The following is a 16,824-nucleotide window of genomic DNA, read 5'->3' on the forward strand; positions in this document are numbered from 1 at the left end:
GGAGGCACCAACCAGCGTGGACACTCGAGGAGTGAAAAATGATCAACCTCCACTACCACTACCACTACCACCGACTACTATACTCCACTCAATTGTATTAGTCAATTGTATTTCTTTATAATTTCAGAATTGGAATAGTTAACTAGTGATATCTGAATCATTTAGTAGTACTTTCAACTAATTTATTCACTAGTAAATCTTTTTTTTTTCCTTAACTAACTAATACAATACTTAATCAATTAATAGGGGAAAGGTAATGTCTAGTGATATACCTATTGAGTTTACTGAATTAACTCAGTTAACCCAATTGGGGATTTCGGCCAATTCATTGGATTTCAAATCAACTACTTTAGAATCAGATCATTATGTTTGTATTAGAGAAAATGGTTCAAATGGTAATACTGTAGCTATTATTGATTTAAAGAATAATAATGAAATTACGAGAAAGACTATGTCTGCTGATAATGCAATTATGCATCCAAATCAATTTGTTATTTCTTTAAGAGCTAATGGTACTACTTTACAAATCTTTAATTTAGGTTCTAAACAAAGATTAAAAGCTTTTACTCTTGATGAACCAGTAGTATTTTGGAAATGGATTAATGATACTCATTTAGGTTTAGTTACTGGTAGTGCAATTTATTATTGGAATGTATTTGATGGTACTGGTGATGGACCAATTAGATTATCTGAAAGACATCATAGTTTAAATAATTCTCAAATTATTAATTTTGTTGCTGAACCTGATTTAAATTGGTTTGCAATTAATGGAATTGCTCAAGAAGATGGTCGTATAGCGGGTCATATTCAATTATATTCTAAATCAAGAAATGTTTCTCAAGCTATTGAAGGTCATGTATCTAAATTTGCTTCAATTCGTTTAAATGGTTCATCTGCTCCAACCAAAGTCTTTTGTGTAGGTAATAAGAATGCTCAAGGACAGGGGAATTTACATATTATTGAAATTGATCATATTGAAGGTAATCCTCAATTTCAAAAGAAAACGGTGGATATTTTCTTTCCTCATGATGCTGCTAATGATTTTCCAATTAGTTTACAAGCTTCCGATGAATATGGAATTATTTATGTTTTAACTAAATATGGATTTATTCATCTTTATGATATTGAAACAGGAGCTAATTTATTTGTTAATAGAATTACGGCTGAAAATGTATTCACTGCTTCATCATTTAATGAAGGTAGAGGATTAATTACTATTAATAAATCAGGTCAAGTATTAAGTGTTGAAGTTTCAAGAGATAAAATTATTCCTTATGTATTAGAAAAATTAGCTAATGTTCCATTAGCACTTGCGTTATCATCTCGAGGAGGATTTCCTGGAGCTGAGAATTTATTTCAACAACAATTTCAAAACTTTTTAAATCAAGGAGATTATTCAAATGCTGCTAAAGTGGCAGCATCTTCAGAACAATTAAGAACTCCTGATACAATTAATAAATTAAAACATATAACTCCTCAACCAGGACAAATATCTCCAATTTTAGAATATTTTTCAATCTTATTAGATAGAGGAACTCTTAACAAATTTGAATCAATTGAATTAGCTAAACCAGTATTACAACAAGATCGTAAACCATTATTTGAAAAATGGTTAAAGGAAGATAAATTAACTAGTTCAGAAGAATTAGGTGATATTGTAAAATCTTATAATGATACTACCTTAGCTTTAGCCGTTTATATTCGTGCTAATGTTAATATTAAAGTTGTATCTAGTTTAGCTGAATTAGGACAATTTGATAAGATTATTCCTTATTGTGAAAAAGTTGGTTATAATCCTGATTTTACTAATTTAATTCAAAATCTTGTTCGAGTTAATCCTGATAAAGCCAGTGAATTTGCTACTTCATTATTGGCTAGACAAGATAATAATTTAAATATTGAAAATGTTGCCGATTTATTCTTTTCTCAGAATTATATTCAACAGGGGACTGCCTTCCTTTTAGATGCCTTAAAGAATGATTCACCAGCTGAGGGTCATTTACAAACTAAAGTATTAGAAATTAATCTTTTACATGCCCCTCAAGTGGCTGATGCCATCTTGGGTAATCGTATGTTTAGTCATTATGATAAACCAACCATTGGGAAACTTTGTGAGAAATCCGGATTATTTCAACGAGCTCTTGAACATTATGATGATTTAAAGGATATTAAACGAGTCATTGTTCATACCAATGTATTACCTAATGATTGGTTAGTTGCTTATTTTGGTCAATTAAATGTGCAACAATCAGTTGCTTGTATTAAAGAATTATTAGCCAATAATATGGCCCAGAATTTACAAGTTATTATTCAAGTAGCTACTAAATATTCCGATTTAATTGGACCCTTAACCTTAATTAAAATCTTTGAAGATTATAAATGTACTGAAGGTGAATATTATTATTTATCATCGATTGTTAATTTAACTCAAGATGCCGATGTGGTATTTAAATACATTCAAGCCGCCGCTAAGATGAATCAAACTAAAGAAATTGAACGAGTGGTTAGAGATAATAATGTTTATAATGGAGAAAAAGTTAAGAATTTCTTAAAGGAATTCAAATTAGATGATCAATTACCATTAATTATTGTATGTGATCGATTTAATTTTGTTCATGATTTAATCTTATACTTGTATAAGAATCAATATTTTAAATTTATTGAAGTTTATGTTCAATCAGTTAATCCTGGTAATACCCCTCATGTAATTGCTGGATTATTAGATGTAGATTGTGATGAAAATATCATTAAGAATTTATTACTTTCAGTTCTTGGAAGAGTTCCAATTAAGGAATTAGTAGCCGAAGTTGAAAAGAGAAATAGATTAAAGATTTTATTACCATTTTTAGAAAAAACTTTAGAAGGAGGATCGAATGATCAAGAAGTTTATAATACATTAGCTAAAATTTATATTGATTCCAATAATTCTCCGGAGAAATTCTTACAAGAAAATGATATTTATGATACATTAGTAGTGGGTAAATATTGTGAAAAGAGAGATCCTTATTTAGCATATATTGCTTATTCTAAAGGAGGTAATGATGATGAATTAATTCAAATTACAAATGAAAATAAAATGTATAAATATCAAGCTCGATACTTGTTACAAAAATCCGATTTTAATTTATGGAATAAAGTATTGGCTAATGATGATATTCATAGAAGACAATTAATTGATCAAGTGATTTCTACTGGTATACCTGAATTGAATGATCCAGAACCAATTTCTGTTACAGTTAAGGCATTTATGGAGAATGATTTACCTCAAGAATTGATTGAATTATTAGAAAAAATCATTTTAGAACCTTCTCCATTTAATGATAATACATCATTACAAGGATTATTAATTTTAACTGCCATTAAGGCTGATCCAAGTCGAGTAAGTCGATATGTTGAGAATTTAGATAAGTATGATCCCGAAGAAATTGCTCCATTATGTATTGATAATCAATTATATGAAGAAGCCTTTGAAGTATATGATAAATTTGAATTAAGAACTGATGCAATGAAAGTATTGGTAGAAGATATTATGTCTTTAGATAGAGGAGAACAATATGCTGAAAAACATGATACTTCTGATCTTTGGTATCAATTAGGTACGGCCCAATTGAATGGATTAAGAATTCCAGAAGCCATTGATTCATATGTAAAATCAAGAAATCCAACTAATTATGAACAAGTGATTGAAATTGCTGAACATGCCGGTAAAGAAGAAGAATTAATTAGCTTTTTAGATATGGCTCGTGAATCATTACGAGAACCATTAATTGATGGAGCCTTAATTAATGCTTATGCTTCATTAGATAAATTAAATGAAATTGAAAAGTTTGTGGGAGGTCCAAATGTAGCTGATTTAGAAACTATTGGAGATAAATTATTTGAAGCTAAGAATTATAAGGGAGCCAAAATATTATATTCTAATGTATCTAAATATTCTAAATTAGCTACTACATTAGTTTATTTAGAAGATTATCAAGGAGCCGTTGATTGTGCTCGTAAAGCTTCCAATATTAATGTATGGAAACAAGTTAATAATGCATGTATTGAAAATAAAGAATTCCGTTTAGCACAAATTTGTGGATTGAATTTAATTGTGGATGCAGAAGAATTACCAGAATTGGTATTAACTTATGAATATAATGGATATTTCCAAGAATTAATTGCACTTTTTGAAAGTGGTTTAGGATTAGAAAGAGCTCATATGGGAATGTTTACAGAATTGGCTATATTATATGCTAAATATTCTCCAGAAAAAGTTATGGAACATTTGAAATTATTTTGGTCAAGACTTAATATTCCTAAAGTCTTGAGTGCCTGTGAAGAAGCGCATTTATATCCGGAATTAATCTTTCTTTATTGTCATTATGAAGAATGGGATAATGCTGCATTAACTATGATTGAAAAATCAGAAGTGGCCTTTGATCATACTTCATTTAAAGAAATTATTGTTAAAGCTACTAATTTAGAAATTTATTATAAAGCCATTCAATTTTATATTAATGAAAATCCTTCATTATTAGTGGATTTATTATCAGTATTAACTCCAAGATTAGATTTACCTCGAGTTGTAAGAATCTTTGTTAAATCTGATAATTTACCATTAATTAAACCATTTTTAATTTCCGTATTAGAAAAGAATAATTCAGTAGTTAATGGAGCTTATCATGATTTATTAATTGAAGAAGAAGATTATAAATCACTTAAATCTTCAATTGAAAATGAAAGTAATAATCGATTTAATAAATTAGATTTAGCTGAACGATTAGAAAATCATGACCTAATCTTTTTCAGACAAATATCTGCTACTTTATATACTAAAGAAAAGAAGTATAATAAAGCTATTTCAATCTTAAAGAATGATAAATTATGGAGTGATTTAATTAGAACAGTGGCTATTTCCAAATCTAATAAGATTGCTCATGAAATTTTAGATTATTTTGTTGAAACAGGTAATCATGAATGTTTTGTAGCTTTATTATATACTTGTTATGAATACATTCAATATGATTATGTATTGGAAGTATCTTGGTTACATAATTTAGGTAATTTTATTAAACCTTATGAGATATCTATTGCTTCTGAAAATCAAAAGAGAATCAATGAAGTTTATACTGATTTAAAGAAGAGACAAGAGGCAGAAAAGGATGAAGAAGATAAACCACTTGGACAACCATTAATGATTACCAATGGTCCTATAGCTGTTAATGGACTTGGATATCAACCTACTGGCACTGGATTTGGTAACTCATTCTAGTTAGAGGAGAATCTACACTTTATATTATACTTTTACTATTACTATTTGTTTATGCTTTGTTATATTTTTGTTATATTTTGTTTATGTTATATTTTGTTATATTTTGTTATATTTTGTTTATTTGTTTTATAAAAGATACTGTTCTATATCACCTGATGCTGGAGTAGATACTCGAGCACAGTACGGAAGTTCTTAGTTATATCTTCGAATTTACTGTTGGTTAGTATACTCAGACAGTAAGCTGACGCTTGCGGATGGCGAGAGGTTACTGTAACAGACTGGATATACTCATCCGAACATATGAGCTCCATAGTTGTAGTGGTGGTGGTTGTAGTGGTACCACCACCCAATTGTAACTTGACTCTATGCCATTGTAAGTCATTGACTATGGTCACTATGGGCTTTGACGATGTACCTCCAAAGTGCTGCATAGTAAATCGTTGGAGTTGTTTAAGTTTATCTGCTTTGTACTGTAGTTGAGTAAATAATCGTCGTATAGCAAAGGCAAATCGGCCTGGTCCCAGATCTACGTCGGTGAGGTATGGGATATACTGTTCAACATTGAAGAATTTCGGTAAGGTGTGTCTGTAGAGTGACCAAGCATCAGTCGTCTGAGTAGCAGTAGCAGTAGCAGTAGCAGTAGCAGTCTCAGTAGCAGTCTCAGTAGCAGTCTCACTACCTGTATCAGTAGCAGTAGTATCTCCACCTTTACTAGACACAGTAACTCTCTTCAATATAGCATAATGAGGAGTGTCAAAGCTTCGAGTGACCGAGGAATAGAGATCAAATCGAATCCCAAGGTATCTGTCGCCATCACCTAATATATACGAATTCAATGGGAAGGCAGTTACACCTCCCATCCGAAATATACTCTCATACATAACATTGTCTTGTACTTCTATACGATCAGTTCCACCATTTATTAAATTGCTACTCTGAGTCACTGACGGCACAGGCCCTTCAAAGAACTTGGATATACTACTATCAAAGTGATTATGAGTAAGAATTGGTGGTATACTGGGAGATTCAGTAGTATGGTGGGGTCGAGGACCCAAGTCCATTTCATACTGCTGTAACTCTGTCAATAAGAAAGCCTTTTCGTCCGCAAGTTCACGGATCTCATTCTCAAGTAATTGAATATCATTCTCAAGATGTTGTAAATCCGTTACAATATCTTCCAGTATCATTTTATCGTGATACAGGGTAATTTCCCAAAATGTAAACAAACAATTTTTTAATATTTAATTTTTCAGTCTCAACATATCATACATAAAAATATCCGTATATTAAATTGGTCCGTTACCTAATGGGGTAATATCGTATAATTATTATATATTTACGAGACTAAATTAGTATAATTAACATAATCAACATAATTACTAACAATGTATCAACAATTTGCTAATGTCTACTGGTCAGGTGACATTATCAGTGGTATACAACAACTTGGACAACAAAGTCAAAGATCAATAACTCAAATACATGATCTTCAGAAATTAGTATTTAGTTATATGAATTATTACTATGCCAATAGTGAACATTTAAATAGAGTGGGGATTGATTTACACCCTCAAAGTTCGGGATTTAAACCATTGACTACTGTTGGAGATACTCTGGAAATTCTGGTTGAAGAATCATTTGCTCGATTCATGAATGATATAACATCAGAATCTAATTTACTAGCTAATTTATCCATTGCCATTGAACGGCAAGTTCTAGAAAACATTAATAACTTTATAAAGTATCATGAGTCTGTGGTACGTCAATCTGTAACGGATTTAAATCAATTATATACTGAATATACTGAAACTTATGCTAGAGTAGCTAAACTTCGAGATGATTATGATGAGTATGTTGAGAATGAAAGTCTACGCGATAAAGTGAGTGACATGAGAGTTAATGAGTCTGAAACTGATACCAATACTAAATCTGATCCTCAGAGTCTTTCAACTACATCGCATTCAGAAGAATCTCCTCTGCCAGACTTTTCTTTCCCTATAACAATCGGTACGAAAGTTATAAATGATTTACTGGAATTACGAACATTATTGGCCGATATGAAATCTCATATCCCCACTATAAAGAGAAAGATTCCTATTCCTGGATCTAAGAATGAGATCTTCAAAAGTGATAATCTTAATGAATATTTAAGAACAACAGGTGTATTAGGTAAAGTAGTTACTCGATCAATTACTGAACGATTTGGTCAAGCTTTAATAGATCAAAAGTATATGGTAGGTAGTGGACTTTGGGGGTCAAGAGTATTTAAGAGTGAAGGGATGTGGTTTGAATGGTCTCTGTTTACTGATTATATTCTTGGATCGGATGATACTGGAGTCAATGATGAACTAGAGGAAGCAGAAACATCGATGATTGAAGAATCTGCGTCAGCTTTCGTAAGTAATGTAGTCAGTAACACATCTAAATTATTTAAGACAGTCAAGTCTTCGATCAATAGAGGTGATCATTATGAAGATCTTGTTGAAATTCAGCAATTGTATGAATCAGCTTATTTACAATTACAAGAACTTAAAGCTCGACTTGAACAACAGATCACTACAAAAGCTCAAGAATTAGAAACGTTTGAAAAATCAAGAATTAAATTGGTGTATGATAGTTTGACTTCATTACTGAGAATAATCTATAACTTTTCATTATCTTCTACTACCAGATTACATACATTTGCAACTCATTATGCTGAGATTGATCCAACAACAAAGATAGATAAAGAACTCGAACACTTAATTAATACCTTTAGTCTGGGGATCTATATATCTGGAAGAGCTCCTGAATCTACTACCAAGAGTGCTAGTGCTAATATTGTATATCAAGATATAAAGTTAAAGTTTAACTTATATATAGATATTCCCTTACAAGTGTTAGTTAGTCAAAGTAATCATGATGATGATGACAGTGGACTCCATTTATTAAGTATCAAATCTATTCCATTATTTTTATATGAACTTGTTAAATTAATTGAGGTTCAGGCCGATATTCAAAGTGTTTCATTGACTGAAAGTTGGAGTAAACCAATTGATCATCACACTTATTGGTCATGTAAGGAGAATGCCATTAAATTCATTAATGAATATTCCAGTAACTTGAAAGATGTAATACCTACCGAATCCAGTATCCATAGTGAATTGGTTACTGCTATAGTGCCTAGTCTTGGAACTGATGTCGATAAATTAGTTAACTTTCTTAAATCATGGCTCTTGGAGATCTCAGATAGTATAATTCCGTGTCTGATCTATGATTCATTGGTGGGATTATATTCAAATACCGATGAGAATTCTAAGCAATCAGATCTACTAAAGTATTTGGGTTCAACGGCTCGAAGTAACTTGGCCTCATTACTATTTGTTCTAGAACATATAGCAGGAGTTTATGATTTAACGGCTATTCTGAACTATGAACTTTCGGATACTTTTGAAGATTTACATAGTGTGGATGATACGGATAAGATTCGAACCATTGCGCTTGATTTGAATTCTATGGATGCTATTGGTTCTATACCATTTATTCATTTAATCTTTAGACCTCCTACATCCAAATCATCTAAGGGATTTAAACCTAAGCTCGATATTTACCAACACATCTTACAGGATTTATTACTAATTAGTACCCGAAAGAGACTCTTTGAAGTATTGGTGGATAAGGAGAAAGTCAATAATCAGAAGAAGGAATCCGAACGCATTCAACCTATCCCAAAGATAGAAATTATTGGTCCTTCTGGTGAAGCTCCTCGAACTCCTCGAACTCCTCTGAAAAATGATCCTACTAATAAACCAATACCGCTAAGTCCAGCTCCATTGCGAGTGGGTGAAATATTTACTCCTCGACCTTTTAGAACAGGTAATACACCCAATCCTTCACCTCGAGCATCTCCAGTGCATCGATCTACTGGTTCTATAAGTACAACATTTATAGATGTACTTAAGGAAGAGACAGATAAGTAAGTCATAGTCATAGTCATTATTTATTTATATTGTTAATTATATTCATTATATACATGTCACATTTTCCTTAACATCTTCCGTAACTTTTCCTCTTTACTGCCTGTCATAGTAACTCGTTCAACTTTATGCAATTTCTTCATACTAATATATAATAAAAATAGTAAAGCCATAGTAGATAATGTTACTACCACTTCAAATCCTCCATCTGATTCTTCAATAAAATTTTCTAAATTCATTCCATATAATGCTCCAATATATAAGGCAATACCTAAAGATAATAATCCGGTAGAGAATTTTAATCCTAAAAGCATTAACTCATTTCGATTCGAATCTAAAATGATATTAATGATTTCTTCAGTTGTTCTAATTTGTGATCGAAGATTTTCAACCGTTTGAACTATTTCATCACTCATTTTATAATAAGATTCCAAGAGAATTTCAACTTCGGTGTGATTATTACCTTCTCGTTCTATACCCTTATGACTATCAGTGAAATATAATGCATTTAATTCTTCATCTTGATCCAATAAGTCATCTAAAAGATCACGAATTAATGAAGCCTTTTGATGAAATTGAGCTATTTTCTTAGATTGAATTAAAAGATATCTTAATTTAACTCTTTCAATTGAATCTTCTAAACCCAGAAGAATATTTTGTAAGACAGTCTTATGAACTCTCATTTCAGTAGATAAATTCGACATTACATGAACCAATACTGATTCAAGAGCTCGGAATTCATAAGGTAAACTTTCATCATGAGCCTTTAATCTATCACCAAGATCCTTTAAGAATATACTATGAGAATGAGATTCATTAAATCTAGAACCTCCTGATGAAGATCTTACACTATCAAATACTGCCACTGTATCATATTTTATAAGCGCTTTAATATTCAATAAATTTAATAATATTCCATCATGTCTGGTAACTATTGATGGAACTATATCAACATTAATATTACTAGTAGAACTATTATTTTGATTATGATGTCTTGAGATCTTTCGAAAATCTCGAGGTGCTAAATTATATAATTTTAAGAATTTCAGTTTCTTGATATCTCTACCATGTTGAATAATATCTCCTGCTTTATTAAATACTGTACATCTTACGAATTCATTGTCTGGTACTCGAGATCGAGGATGGAATACTTCGGCTCCACTAATAGTAGACAGTGATATACTCTTTGAAAGGGATAGTATTCCTATTCCTCCAGTTCTGGGCCATATACTATGGCACGCACGTGATGCCACTATATGACTTAGCTTAACCATATACATTCTTTACTATGTAGTAGTAGCAGTAGTAGTAGCAGTAGTAGTAGTAGTAGTTGCTGTTCTACTATAGTAGTTGTAGTGTAGTAGTGAAAATTTAATTACAGTTCCCAATGCGGTAAGTGCGCTTAGCGAAGAGGTCAATGTTTACATTTCAAGAAGTTGACTGCGAACCAGCTCAGTATACCTTCACCTTCACCACCAACACCACCACCCACACTATGACAGATCTGCTGGTACGTATAACTGGAGCCGAGGAATTGGAGGTATGTGAAGAAGTAGGACGTGGAGCCTTTGGAGTGGTGTATAGAGGACTTGTTAAGGCCACGGGCCAAGAAGTTGCAATTAAACAAATTGATCTTGAAAATGAGCAAACAGATATCTTTGAAATTAATAAGGAGATTCAAATTATATCTGAATGTCAATTACCGCAGATAACTCGGTATTTGGGATGTTTTGTAAAGAGTTATCAATTATGGGTGATAATGGAGTTTGTTGATGGAGGGTCATTGTTTGAAATGTTAAGACCGGGCCCCATCAAAGATGAAGGAGTAATTCTGATAATATTAAAGGAAATCTTAATAGCTTTGGATTATCTACATCATCAGGGAAAGATTCATCGAGATTTGAAATCTCAGAATATCCTTTTAAGTAAACAAGGAGAAGTCAAATTAACTGATTTTGGAGTATCAGCTCAATTATCTTCAAGTTTCTCAAGAAGAAATACTACGGTAGGAACTCCATATTGGATGGCACCAGAAGTAATAAATAATTCTGATGGTCATAGTTTTAAAGCAGATATTTGGTCTCTTGGATGTTGTGCTTATGAGATATTAACTGGTAAACCTCCTTTACAAAATAGGTTTCCCCCTATGAAAGCATTACATCGTATATCTTCATGTCGAAGAGATATAGATTTTATTAATCTCATAGGATTAGAGGAATTAGGGATTTCTACTACTTTTGAAGACTTTCTTATTAAATGTTTTGTAGTTAATCCGAGAGAGAGATCATCAGCATCTAAGTTATTAAACCATAAATTCATTACTCAATATAGTAAAATACCTGACAAAGCTAAGCATATGAAGAAATTGATTACCAATAAGAATTTAAATGATCTAGATAATCATATTCTTAAGAATCAGAACTTTTATGTACCGACCGAAATTGCTAAGAATCAAAGAAAATGGAATGGAGATAGTGATGGAGAACAAAAGGAAAATAGAATTGAGTTTGATATTAGTCTGATTGAATATGATACACCTCCACCGATTCCCAGTAGTCCTAGTTCATCAAAAAAATCAACCAGTGAATATGAACATGGTGGAGGATCAAAGACTTTGTCAGTAGATTCAAGTGAATCTATAGATCTGAAACAAGAAGTCCTAATTAAAATATTAAAGCCTGAATTCAATAGAATTCTCAATAAATCCTTTCATAAACTTGAATCTAAAAACAATCTCACCACTAAACAATATGATCAATTGGTTAAATTAAATGAAGAAATTGATAACCTTATGATCTTCAGCAGTAGTAATGAAAGTCAGAAAATCTTAGTATTTCAATATTTGAAATATATTTTAAAGGAACTTTGTAAAGAAAGTGATACAGATAGTGCCAAACTGATTCTTCGGAAATTAGTATTACCATCATCACTCTCTAAACCATCAATTTCAGTAGATAGTAGTCCTATCAATCCTCCTGATCAGGAATCCGTACGAGTTGGGAAATTCGATGAAATAGAAAGAAGCCTCTTTGATGCCTGGATAAATAAGACCAAAGAGAGATGGACTCATTCGTAGTTAATGAGGAATAGCAGTATATAATTTAATGAATGTAATTAATGAGTATGGTACTTTTCGCAGTAATTCCCAATGGAGCATGAGATCGCGATCGGGTTGTGCTTCTGTTTTTGTTTTTGTTTGTAGTATACACCAATTTTTCAGTAAAGTTACTATTGACATTCAGTACTGCAATAAACAATAGACATTAAACACAAACACTAAACAGTATGGTAGTGCCAGTGAGTAATAATGGTATTAGTCATAGTCATAATGAGACAAAGGAAGTCTTGAGTGATTTGTATACTGTAAAACATAAAATACGTGTGGATTCCACTCTTACATCTATTAAGATATCTCCTAATGGTAAAACATTTACATGTTGTTCATCAGATAATATTATAAGAGTATATGATTTAGTACTGGGACAGAAAATAGCATCATTAAAGGGTCATACCAAGGGAATTTCAGATATTGTATATTCTCCTATTAATTCAGATATTATAGCATCATGTTCAGATGATTTAACTATTCGATTATGGTCAATATCAAAGAAAACTTGTATAAAAATCCTTAAAAAACATACATATCATATAACTACAATTAAATTTACATCTAAGGGTAATATATTAATTAGTGGATCTGCCGATGAAACCATAACTATATGGGATATAACATCTGGTAAAACTTTAAAAACTTTAGCAGCTCATTCTGATCCAGTACTGTCATTAAGTTTAACTCCAGATAGTTCTATTATCGTAAGTTCTTCATATGATGGATTAATGAGATTATTTGATTTGGAATCTGGTCAATGTTTAAAAACTTTAACATATAATAGTACTAGTCATGGAACTGCAACTGCTTCAACAAATGATGTACTTAATTTCCCAATATCTAATGTAGAAATGTCACCTAATGGGAAATATATTCTTAGTTCAAGTTTAGATGGACTTATTCGATTATGGGATTATATGGATAATAAAGTTTTAAAGACTTATCGTGGAATAGATAATCGACCTATTAGTGAAAAATTTAATTGTGGTACTAGATTTATTACTAGAACTTCAAATCCATTAATTGTTTCAGGTTCAGAATCCTTAGGATTACTCATATGGGATCTACAATCAAAAAAAGTTGTATATCAATTACAAGATTCTCAAGAACCAGTATTTGAAGTCGATATATATGAAGAAGGTAAGATATTGGTTAGTTGTAGTAAAGATGGGATAATTAATGTGCTTGAATTGAATCCCAAATTCTTGGGAATAACACATGACGTGATCTACAGAGATGATACACCATTTACACCACATGATACCATATAGATGCTATATAAATATTAGTAGTTATAGAGTAATATATAGTAGTACTAGTAGTTTAGTATGGGGCCCCGATAAAGAGGGAAAGGAGGGGGCACTGCATGCAGTCACGCTCCTATCACCAGTAATTAAAAGCGACACCCGCATAACCAGGAGTAAGCAAGTACTAATAATAAAGTACTAATACACACTAATTAATCAATTGATAATAATACAACCAAAACAAGTATGGATAATAACAGTCATTTATTCAGATTCAATCTCTCTATGCTTAGATTGCCTAAATCAGCCAAACTCAGATCTTTCGGAGTATATTTGGCTGGTGGGTTATATGCTGTAGGATTTTGGTCAATAATAGATGCTGCTATTTATTCTAAAACTGTTAATGCCTCGATTGTTCATGTAACATTTGTCGATTGGATTCCATTTATTTGTTCTACATTAGGAATGCTTATTGTTAATTCCATTGAAAAATCCAATTTATTTGTTGATTCAAATACTTCATTTGCTGGAGGTAGTAATGGTAATGCATGGGCAGCTAGAATTATATTATTTCTTGGATTTGCTTTATTGGCTGGAGGTTTAGCAGGTTCATTTATGGTATTTATATTAAAATTCTTATTAAAACAATATACTTTCCCAACCCTTGGAATGGGAGTTTCAAATATTGTTAGTAATGCTTGTGTAATGCTTAGTTGTATTGTATTATGGTTATCACAGAATATTGAAGATGAATACAGTTACAATTTAGCATTATAATAATGTAGTAATCTATGGCGAATCCACCGTGAAACATGCATTAATATATAAATATAAATATAAATATAATATATATAAGAGGAAGAAGAATTATAATATAATATAAGACAAATACATTCGCAAATCTAAGTTGTTGTAGGTAATAGTTCATCCTTAAGAGATCCTAAAAGTCCTAATTCATATTCACTAAAATTAAATAAATTAAGCCTTATTGGTTTATCTGATCCTCGAGGATAAACATAAAAATCATTCTTTTTCAATTCTTGAAAGAATGGATGAATTAATACTCGTCTTGGACTTGCTCTTTCTGATGGACTATATACTAATATTTTCATTAATAAATCAATTGCATCAGGTGGACAATTGGCAAAGATTTGTTTAAATCGTTGTTCAATTGTACATGTAAAAGTTTTAGCTGAATACATATTCCCTCTATAATTTTCATTATTATGGAAAAAGAAACTCTTTGATGGTGGACCTAATAATTTAGTAATTTCCTTTAATTGTAAATCAGGTTCTTGACCTTGAAAAATTGGTTTACCTAAAAACATTTCAGCAATAACACATCCTAAACCCCAAATATCAATTTGAGTTGTATATCTTGTACATCCAATAATTAATTCAGGAGCTCTATAATATCTTGAACAAATATAACTAACAGAATCTTGATTAGATTCTAATTTTTTAGCACTACCAAAATCACAAATCTTTAAAGTAACAGTTGATGGATCAACTAAAATATTTGAAGGTTTTATATCTCTATGAGCAATTCCAAATCCATGTAAATAAAGCATAGCTCTTGCTAATTGAAATGAATATGCTTTCATATGAGGATAGGGTATAGTAAATTTAGATAATTTATAATACTTAATTTCATTTTGTAAATTAGATGGAAGACATTCCATAACTAAATTTTGATATAATGTTTTATCTTTAGGATTTGAACTTTCTTTATCAAAAAAGAATCTTAAACTAACAATATTTGGATGATTTACAACTCTTAATATTTCTAATTCTCTTGATTTATATTCAGTTTGTGCAGGTACTCTCTTTATAGCAAATGGTCCTAACCAATGATTATTATGTCTACCATCATTAAATTTTAATTTGGCTTCAACAACTGTTCCAAAGGCTCCTTCACCAATTTTTTTATATTCTACTACTGTCATTTCACTAGCTTTATCTGATAGATTATCAGTAACATGCCCTATGACATATTCATTTGATGATGTACCTTGTGACATGATGATATATGATGATTTAAAATTATTATTATTATTGGATATTAGATGGTGATAATCTAAAAAAAATCTCTATAAGGCTAACAAAGTTTTGGTTATTCACCAGAATAAAGTAAAAGTTAAATATAATGACTAAGGTATAGTAAGTTATGAACTACTTGGATTTGTCTGATAAGTAGTTAAGGTAGATAGAAATGAATAAGATGAAGTGAAAAAATGTGATCGGTATCTAATATGGTGATTGATAATTGATCTGATAGGGGTTGTGATGTGAACTAGTGTTGTTATCTAAGTTAAGTAATGACACTTGGCAACTCTTAAATTAGTATAAACTGTATGTAGATCTTTCTAACAAAAGTATAGAATGATTCAATATGATCTATAATGATATTGATGTCAATATCTGAATGGAAGGGTATCTAAAGATAGCACGATATAGTAATGATATTAATTATATTTCAAATTATAAATTTCAATAGATACAAATACAGAATCGATAAACTTATAATTGATTCGTATGAATAAGCGATTATCTATTCTATAAAAGCTTATCGGTGAATCACACGTAGTCTTAGTAATTGATACGACAAACTCCTCCTAATTGATTACAATGGGGATGAATTAATTGAGACCGGAATAGATGATTAAACGCACGCACGGCTCGAACGATTTATCCGGAACTAGTTCGGGCTGGCTAGGTTGGTACCAAACGGTGAGTGTATAGATGCAATTGATTGCGATGGTTTCAATACCTCCAACTGTTAAGCTGTTTCACTGTGTCTACTGACTCAACTTCCGGTGCGTTGTTTATTGTTTTTTAGGTGTCTGTCTTTTTTTGGTTTTGGTTGTGGTGTGGATCCAGGCTGTGTGCAGGAGGAGCCCCACTCTAGTTGTTAATTTATTTATTGTTAACTATTGGTTATGATTATGAATAGGGTATGAGTAATAATTTCGAATTTGATTTGTATTTACTGGATTAGTAGATGGTAGTAAGGCTAAGTTAATTTGGGGTATTCAGTTGATTTGTTGTTGTCTAGTAGAATATATAATATATGAGCATTTAAGTTTCTGTTCAGCCTAGTATAGTCTTAATTGCTCATTATAAGTATCACGAATATTTTATGTTGGGCTTTATTATTATTCTTCTCCACTATATCCATACTAATTGACTTTTAACTTTATAAAATTTACCTTTATCACTCTGTCGTCCGTATAGTCTTTTTTAGCAACTTCCTATTAT

At 31.1% G+C, this 16,824-nt stretch overlaps 8 protein-coding genes across 8 annotated transcripts; 5 read left to right on the forward strand and 3 right to left on the reverse strand. All coding sequences in view use genetic code 12, as the record gives it.

The window, feature by feature from the left end:
* Positions 1–82: 82 nt before the first annotated feature.
* Positions 83–5,410, forward strand: CHC1 (clathrin heavy chain). The gene has a single exon (XM_064881413.1). The coding sequence runs from the start codon at positions 257–259 to the stop codon at positions 5,252–5,254; it is 4,998 nt and encodes a 1,665-aa protein (XP_064740088.1). The 5' UTR covers positions 83–256; the 3' UTR covers positions 5,255–5,410.
* Positions 5,327–6,517, reverse strand: CTF5 (Ctf5p). The gene has a single exon (XM_064883958.1). It carries the CDS (start codon positions 6,439–6,441, stop codon positions 5,398–5,400), a length of 1,044 nt encoding a protein of 347 aa, XP_064740089.1. The 5' UTR covers positions 6,442–6,517; the 3' UTR covers positions 5,327–5,397.
* A 34-nt stretch (positions 6,518–6,551) lies between these two features.
* RJT21DRAFT_119483 (uncharacterized protein) lies at positions 6,552–9,224 on the forward strand. Its single transcript, XM_064881414.1, has one exon. The coding sequence runs from the start codon at positions 6,640–6,642 to the stop codon at positions 9,211–9,213; it is 2,574 nt and encodes an 857-aa protein (XP_064740090.1). The 5' UTR covers positions 6,552–6,639; the 3' UTR covers positions 9,214–9,224.
* On the reverse strand, positions 9,225–10,534 carry RJT21DRAFT_119484 (uncharacterized protein). The gene has a single exon (XM_064881415.1). The coding sequence runs from the start codon at positions 10,488–10,490 to the stop codon at positions 9,270–9,272; it is 1,221 nt and encodes a 406-aa protein (XP_064740091.1). The 5' UTR covers positions 10,491–10,534; the 3' UTR covers positions 9,225–9,269.
* Positions 10,535–10,650: 116 nt separating this feature from the next.
* On the forward strand, positions 10,651–12,340 carry RJT21DRAFT_119485 (uncharacterized protein). Its single transcript, XM_064881416.1, has one exon. It carries the CDS (start codon positions 10,706–10,708, stop codon positions 12,284–12,286), a length of 1,581 nt encoding a protein of 526 aa, XP_064740092.1. The 5' UTR covers positions 10,651–10,705; the 3' UTR covers positions 12,287–12,340.
* Positions 12,340–13,678, forward strand: SWD3 (Swd3p). The gene has a single exon (XM_064881417.1). It carries the CDS (start codon positions 12,496–12,498, stop codon positions 13,588–13,590), a length of 1,095 nt encoding a protein of 364 aa, XP_064740093.1. The 5' UTR covers positions 12,340–12,495; the 3' UTR covers positions 13,591–13,678.
* Positions 13,650–14,406, forward strand: RJT21DRAFT_26553 (uncharacterized protein). Its single transcript, XM_064883959.1, has one exon. It carries the CDS (start codon positions 13,813–13,815, stop codon positions 14,341–14,343), a length of 531 nt encoding a protein of 176 aa, XP_064740094.1. The 5' UTR covers positions 13,650–13,812; the 3' UTR covers positions 14,344–14,406.
* Positions 14,407–14,468: 62 nt separating this feature from the next.
* RJT21DRAFT_130109 (serine/threonine/tyrosine protein kinase) lies at positions 14,469–15,587 on the reverse strand (the record flags this gene model as incomplete). The annotated part of the gene is made up of 1 exon (XM_064882994.1): positions 14,469–15,587. The coding sequence occupies one exon, from the start codon at positions 15,585–15,587 to the stop codon at positions 14,469–14,471; it is 1,119 nt and encodes a 372-aa protein (XP_064740095.1).
* Between the last annotated feature and the right edge of the window lie 1,237 nt (positions 15,588–16,824).

Source organism: Scheffersomyces amazonensis (assembly GCF_036850825.1).
Source record: "Scheffersomyces amazonensis strain UFMG-HMD-26.3 chromosome Unknown RJT21scaffold_2, whole genome shotgun sequence".
Lineage (NCBI taxonomy): Eukaryota > Fungi > Ascomycota > Pichiomycetes > Serinales > Debaryomycetaceae > Scheffersomyces > Scheffersomyces amazonensis.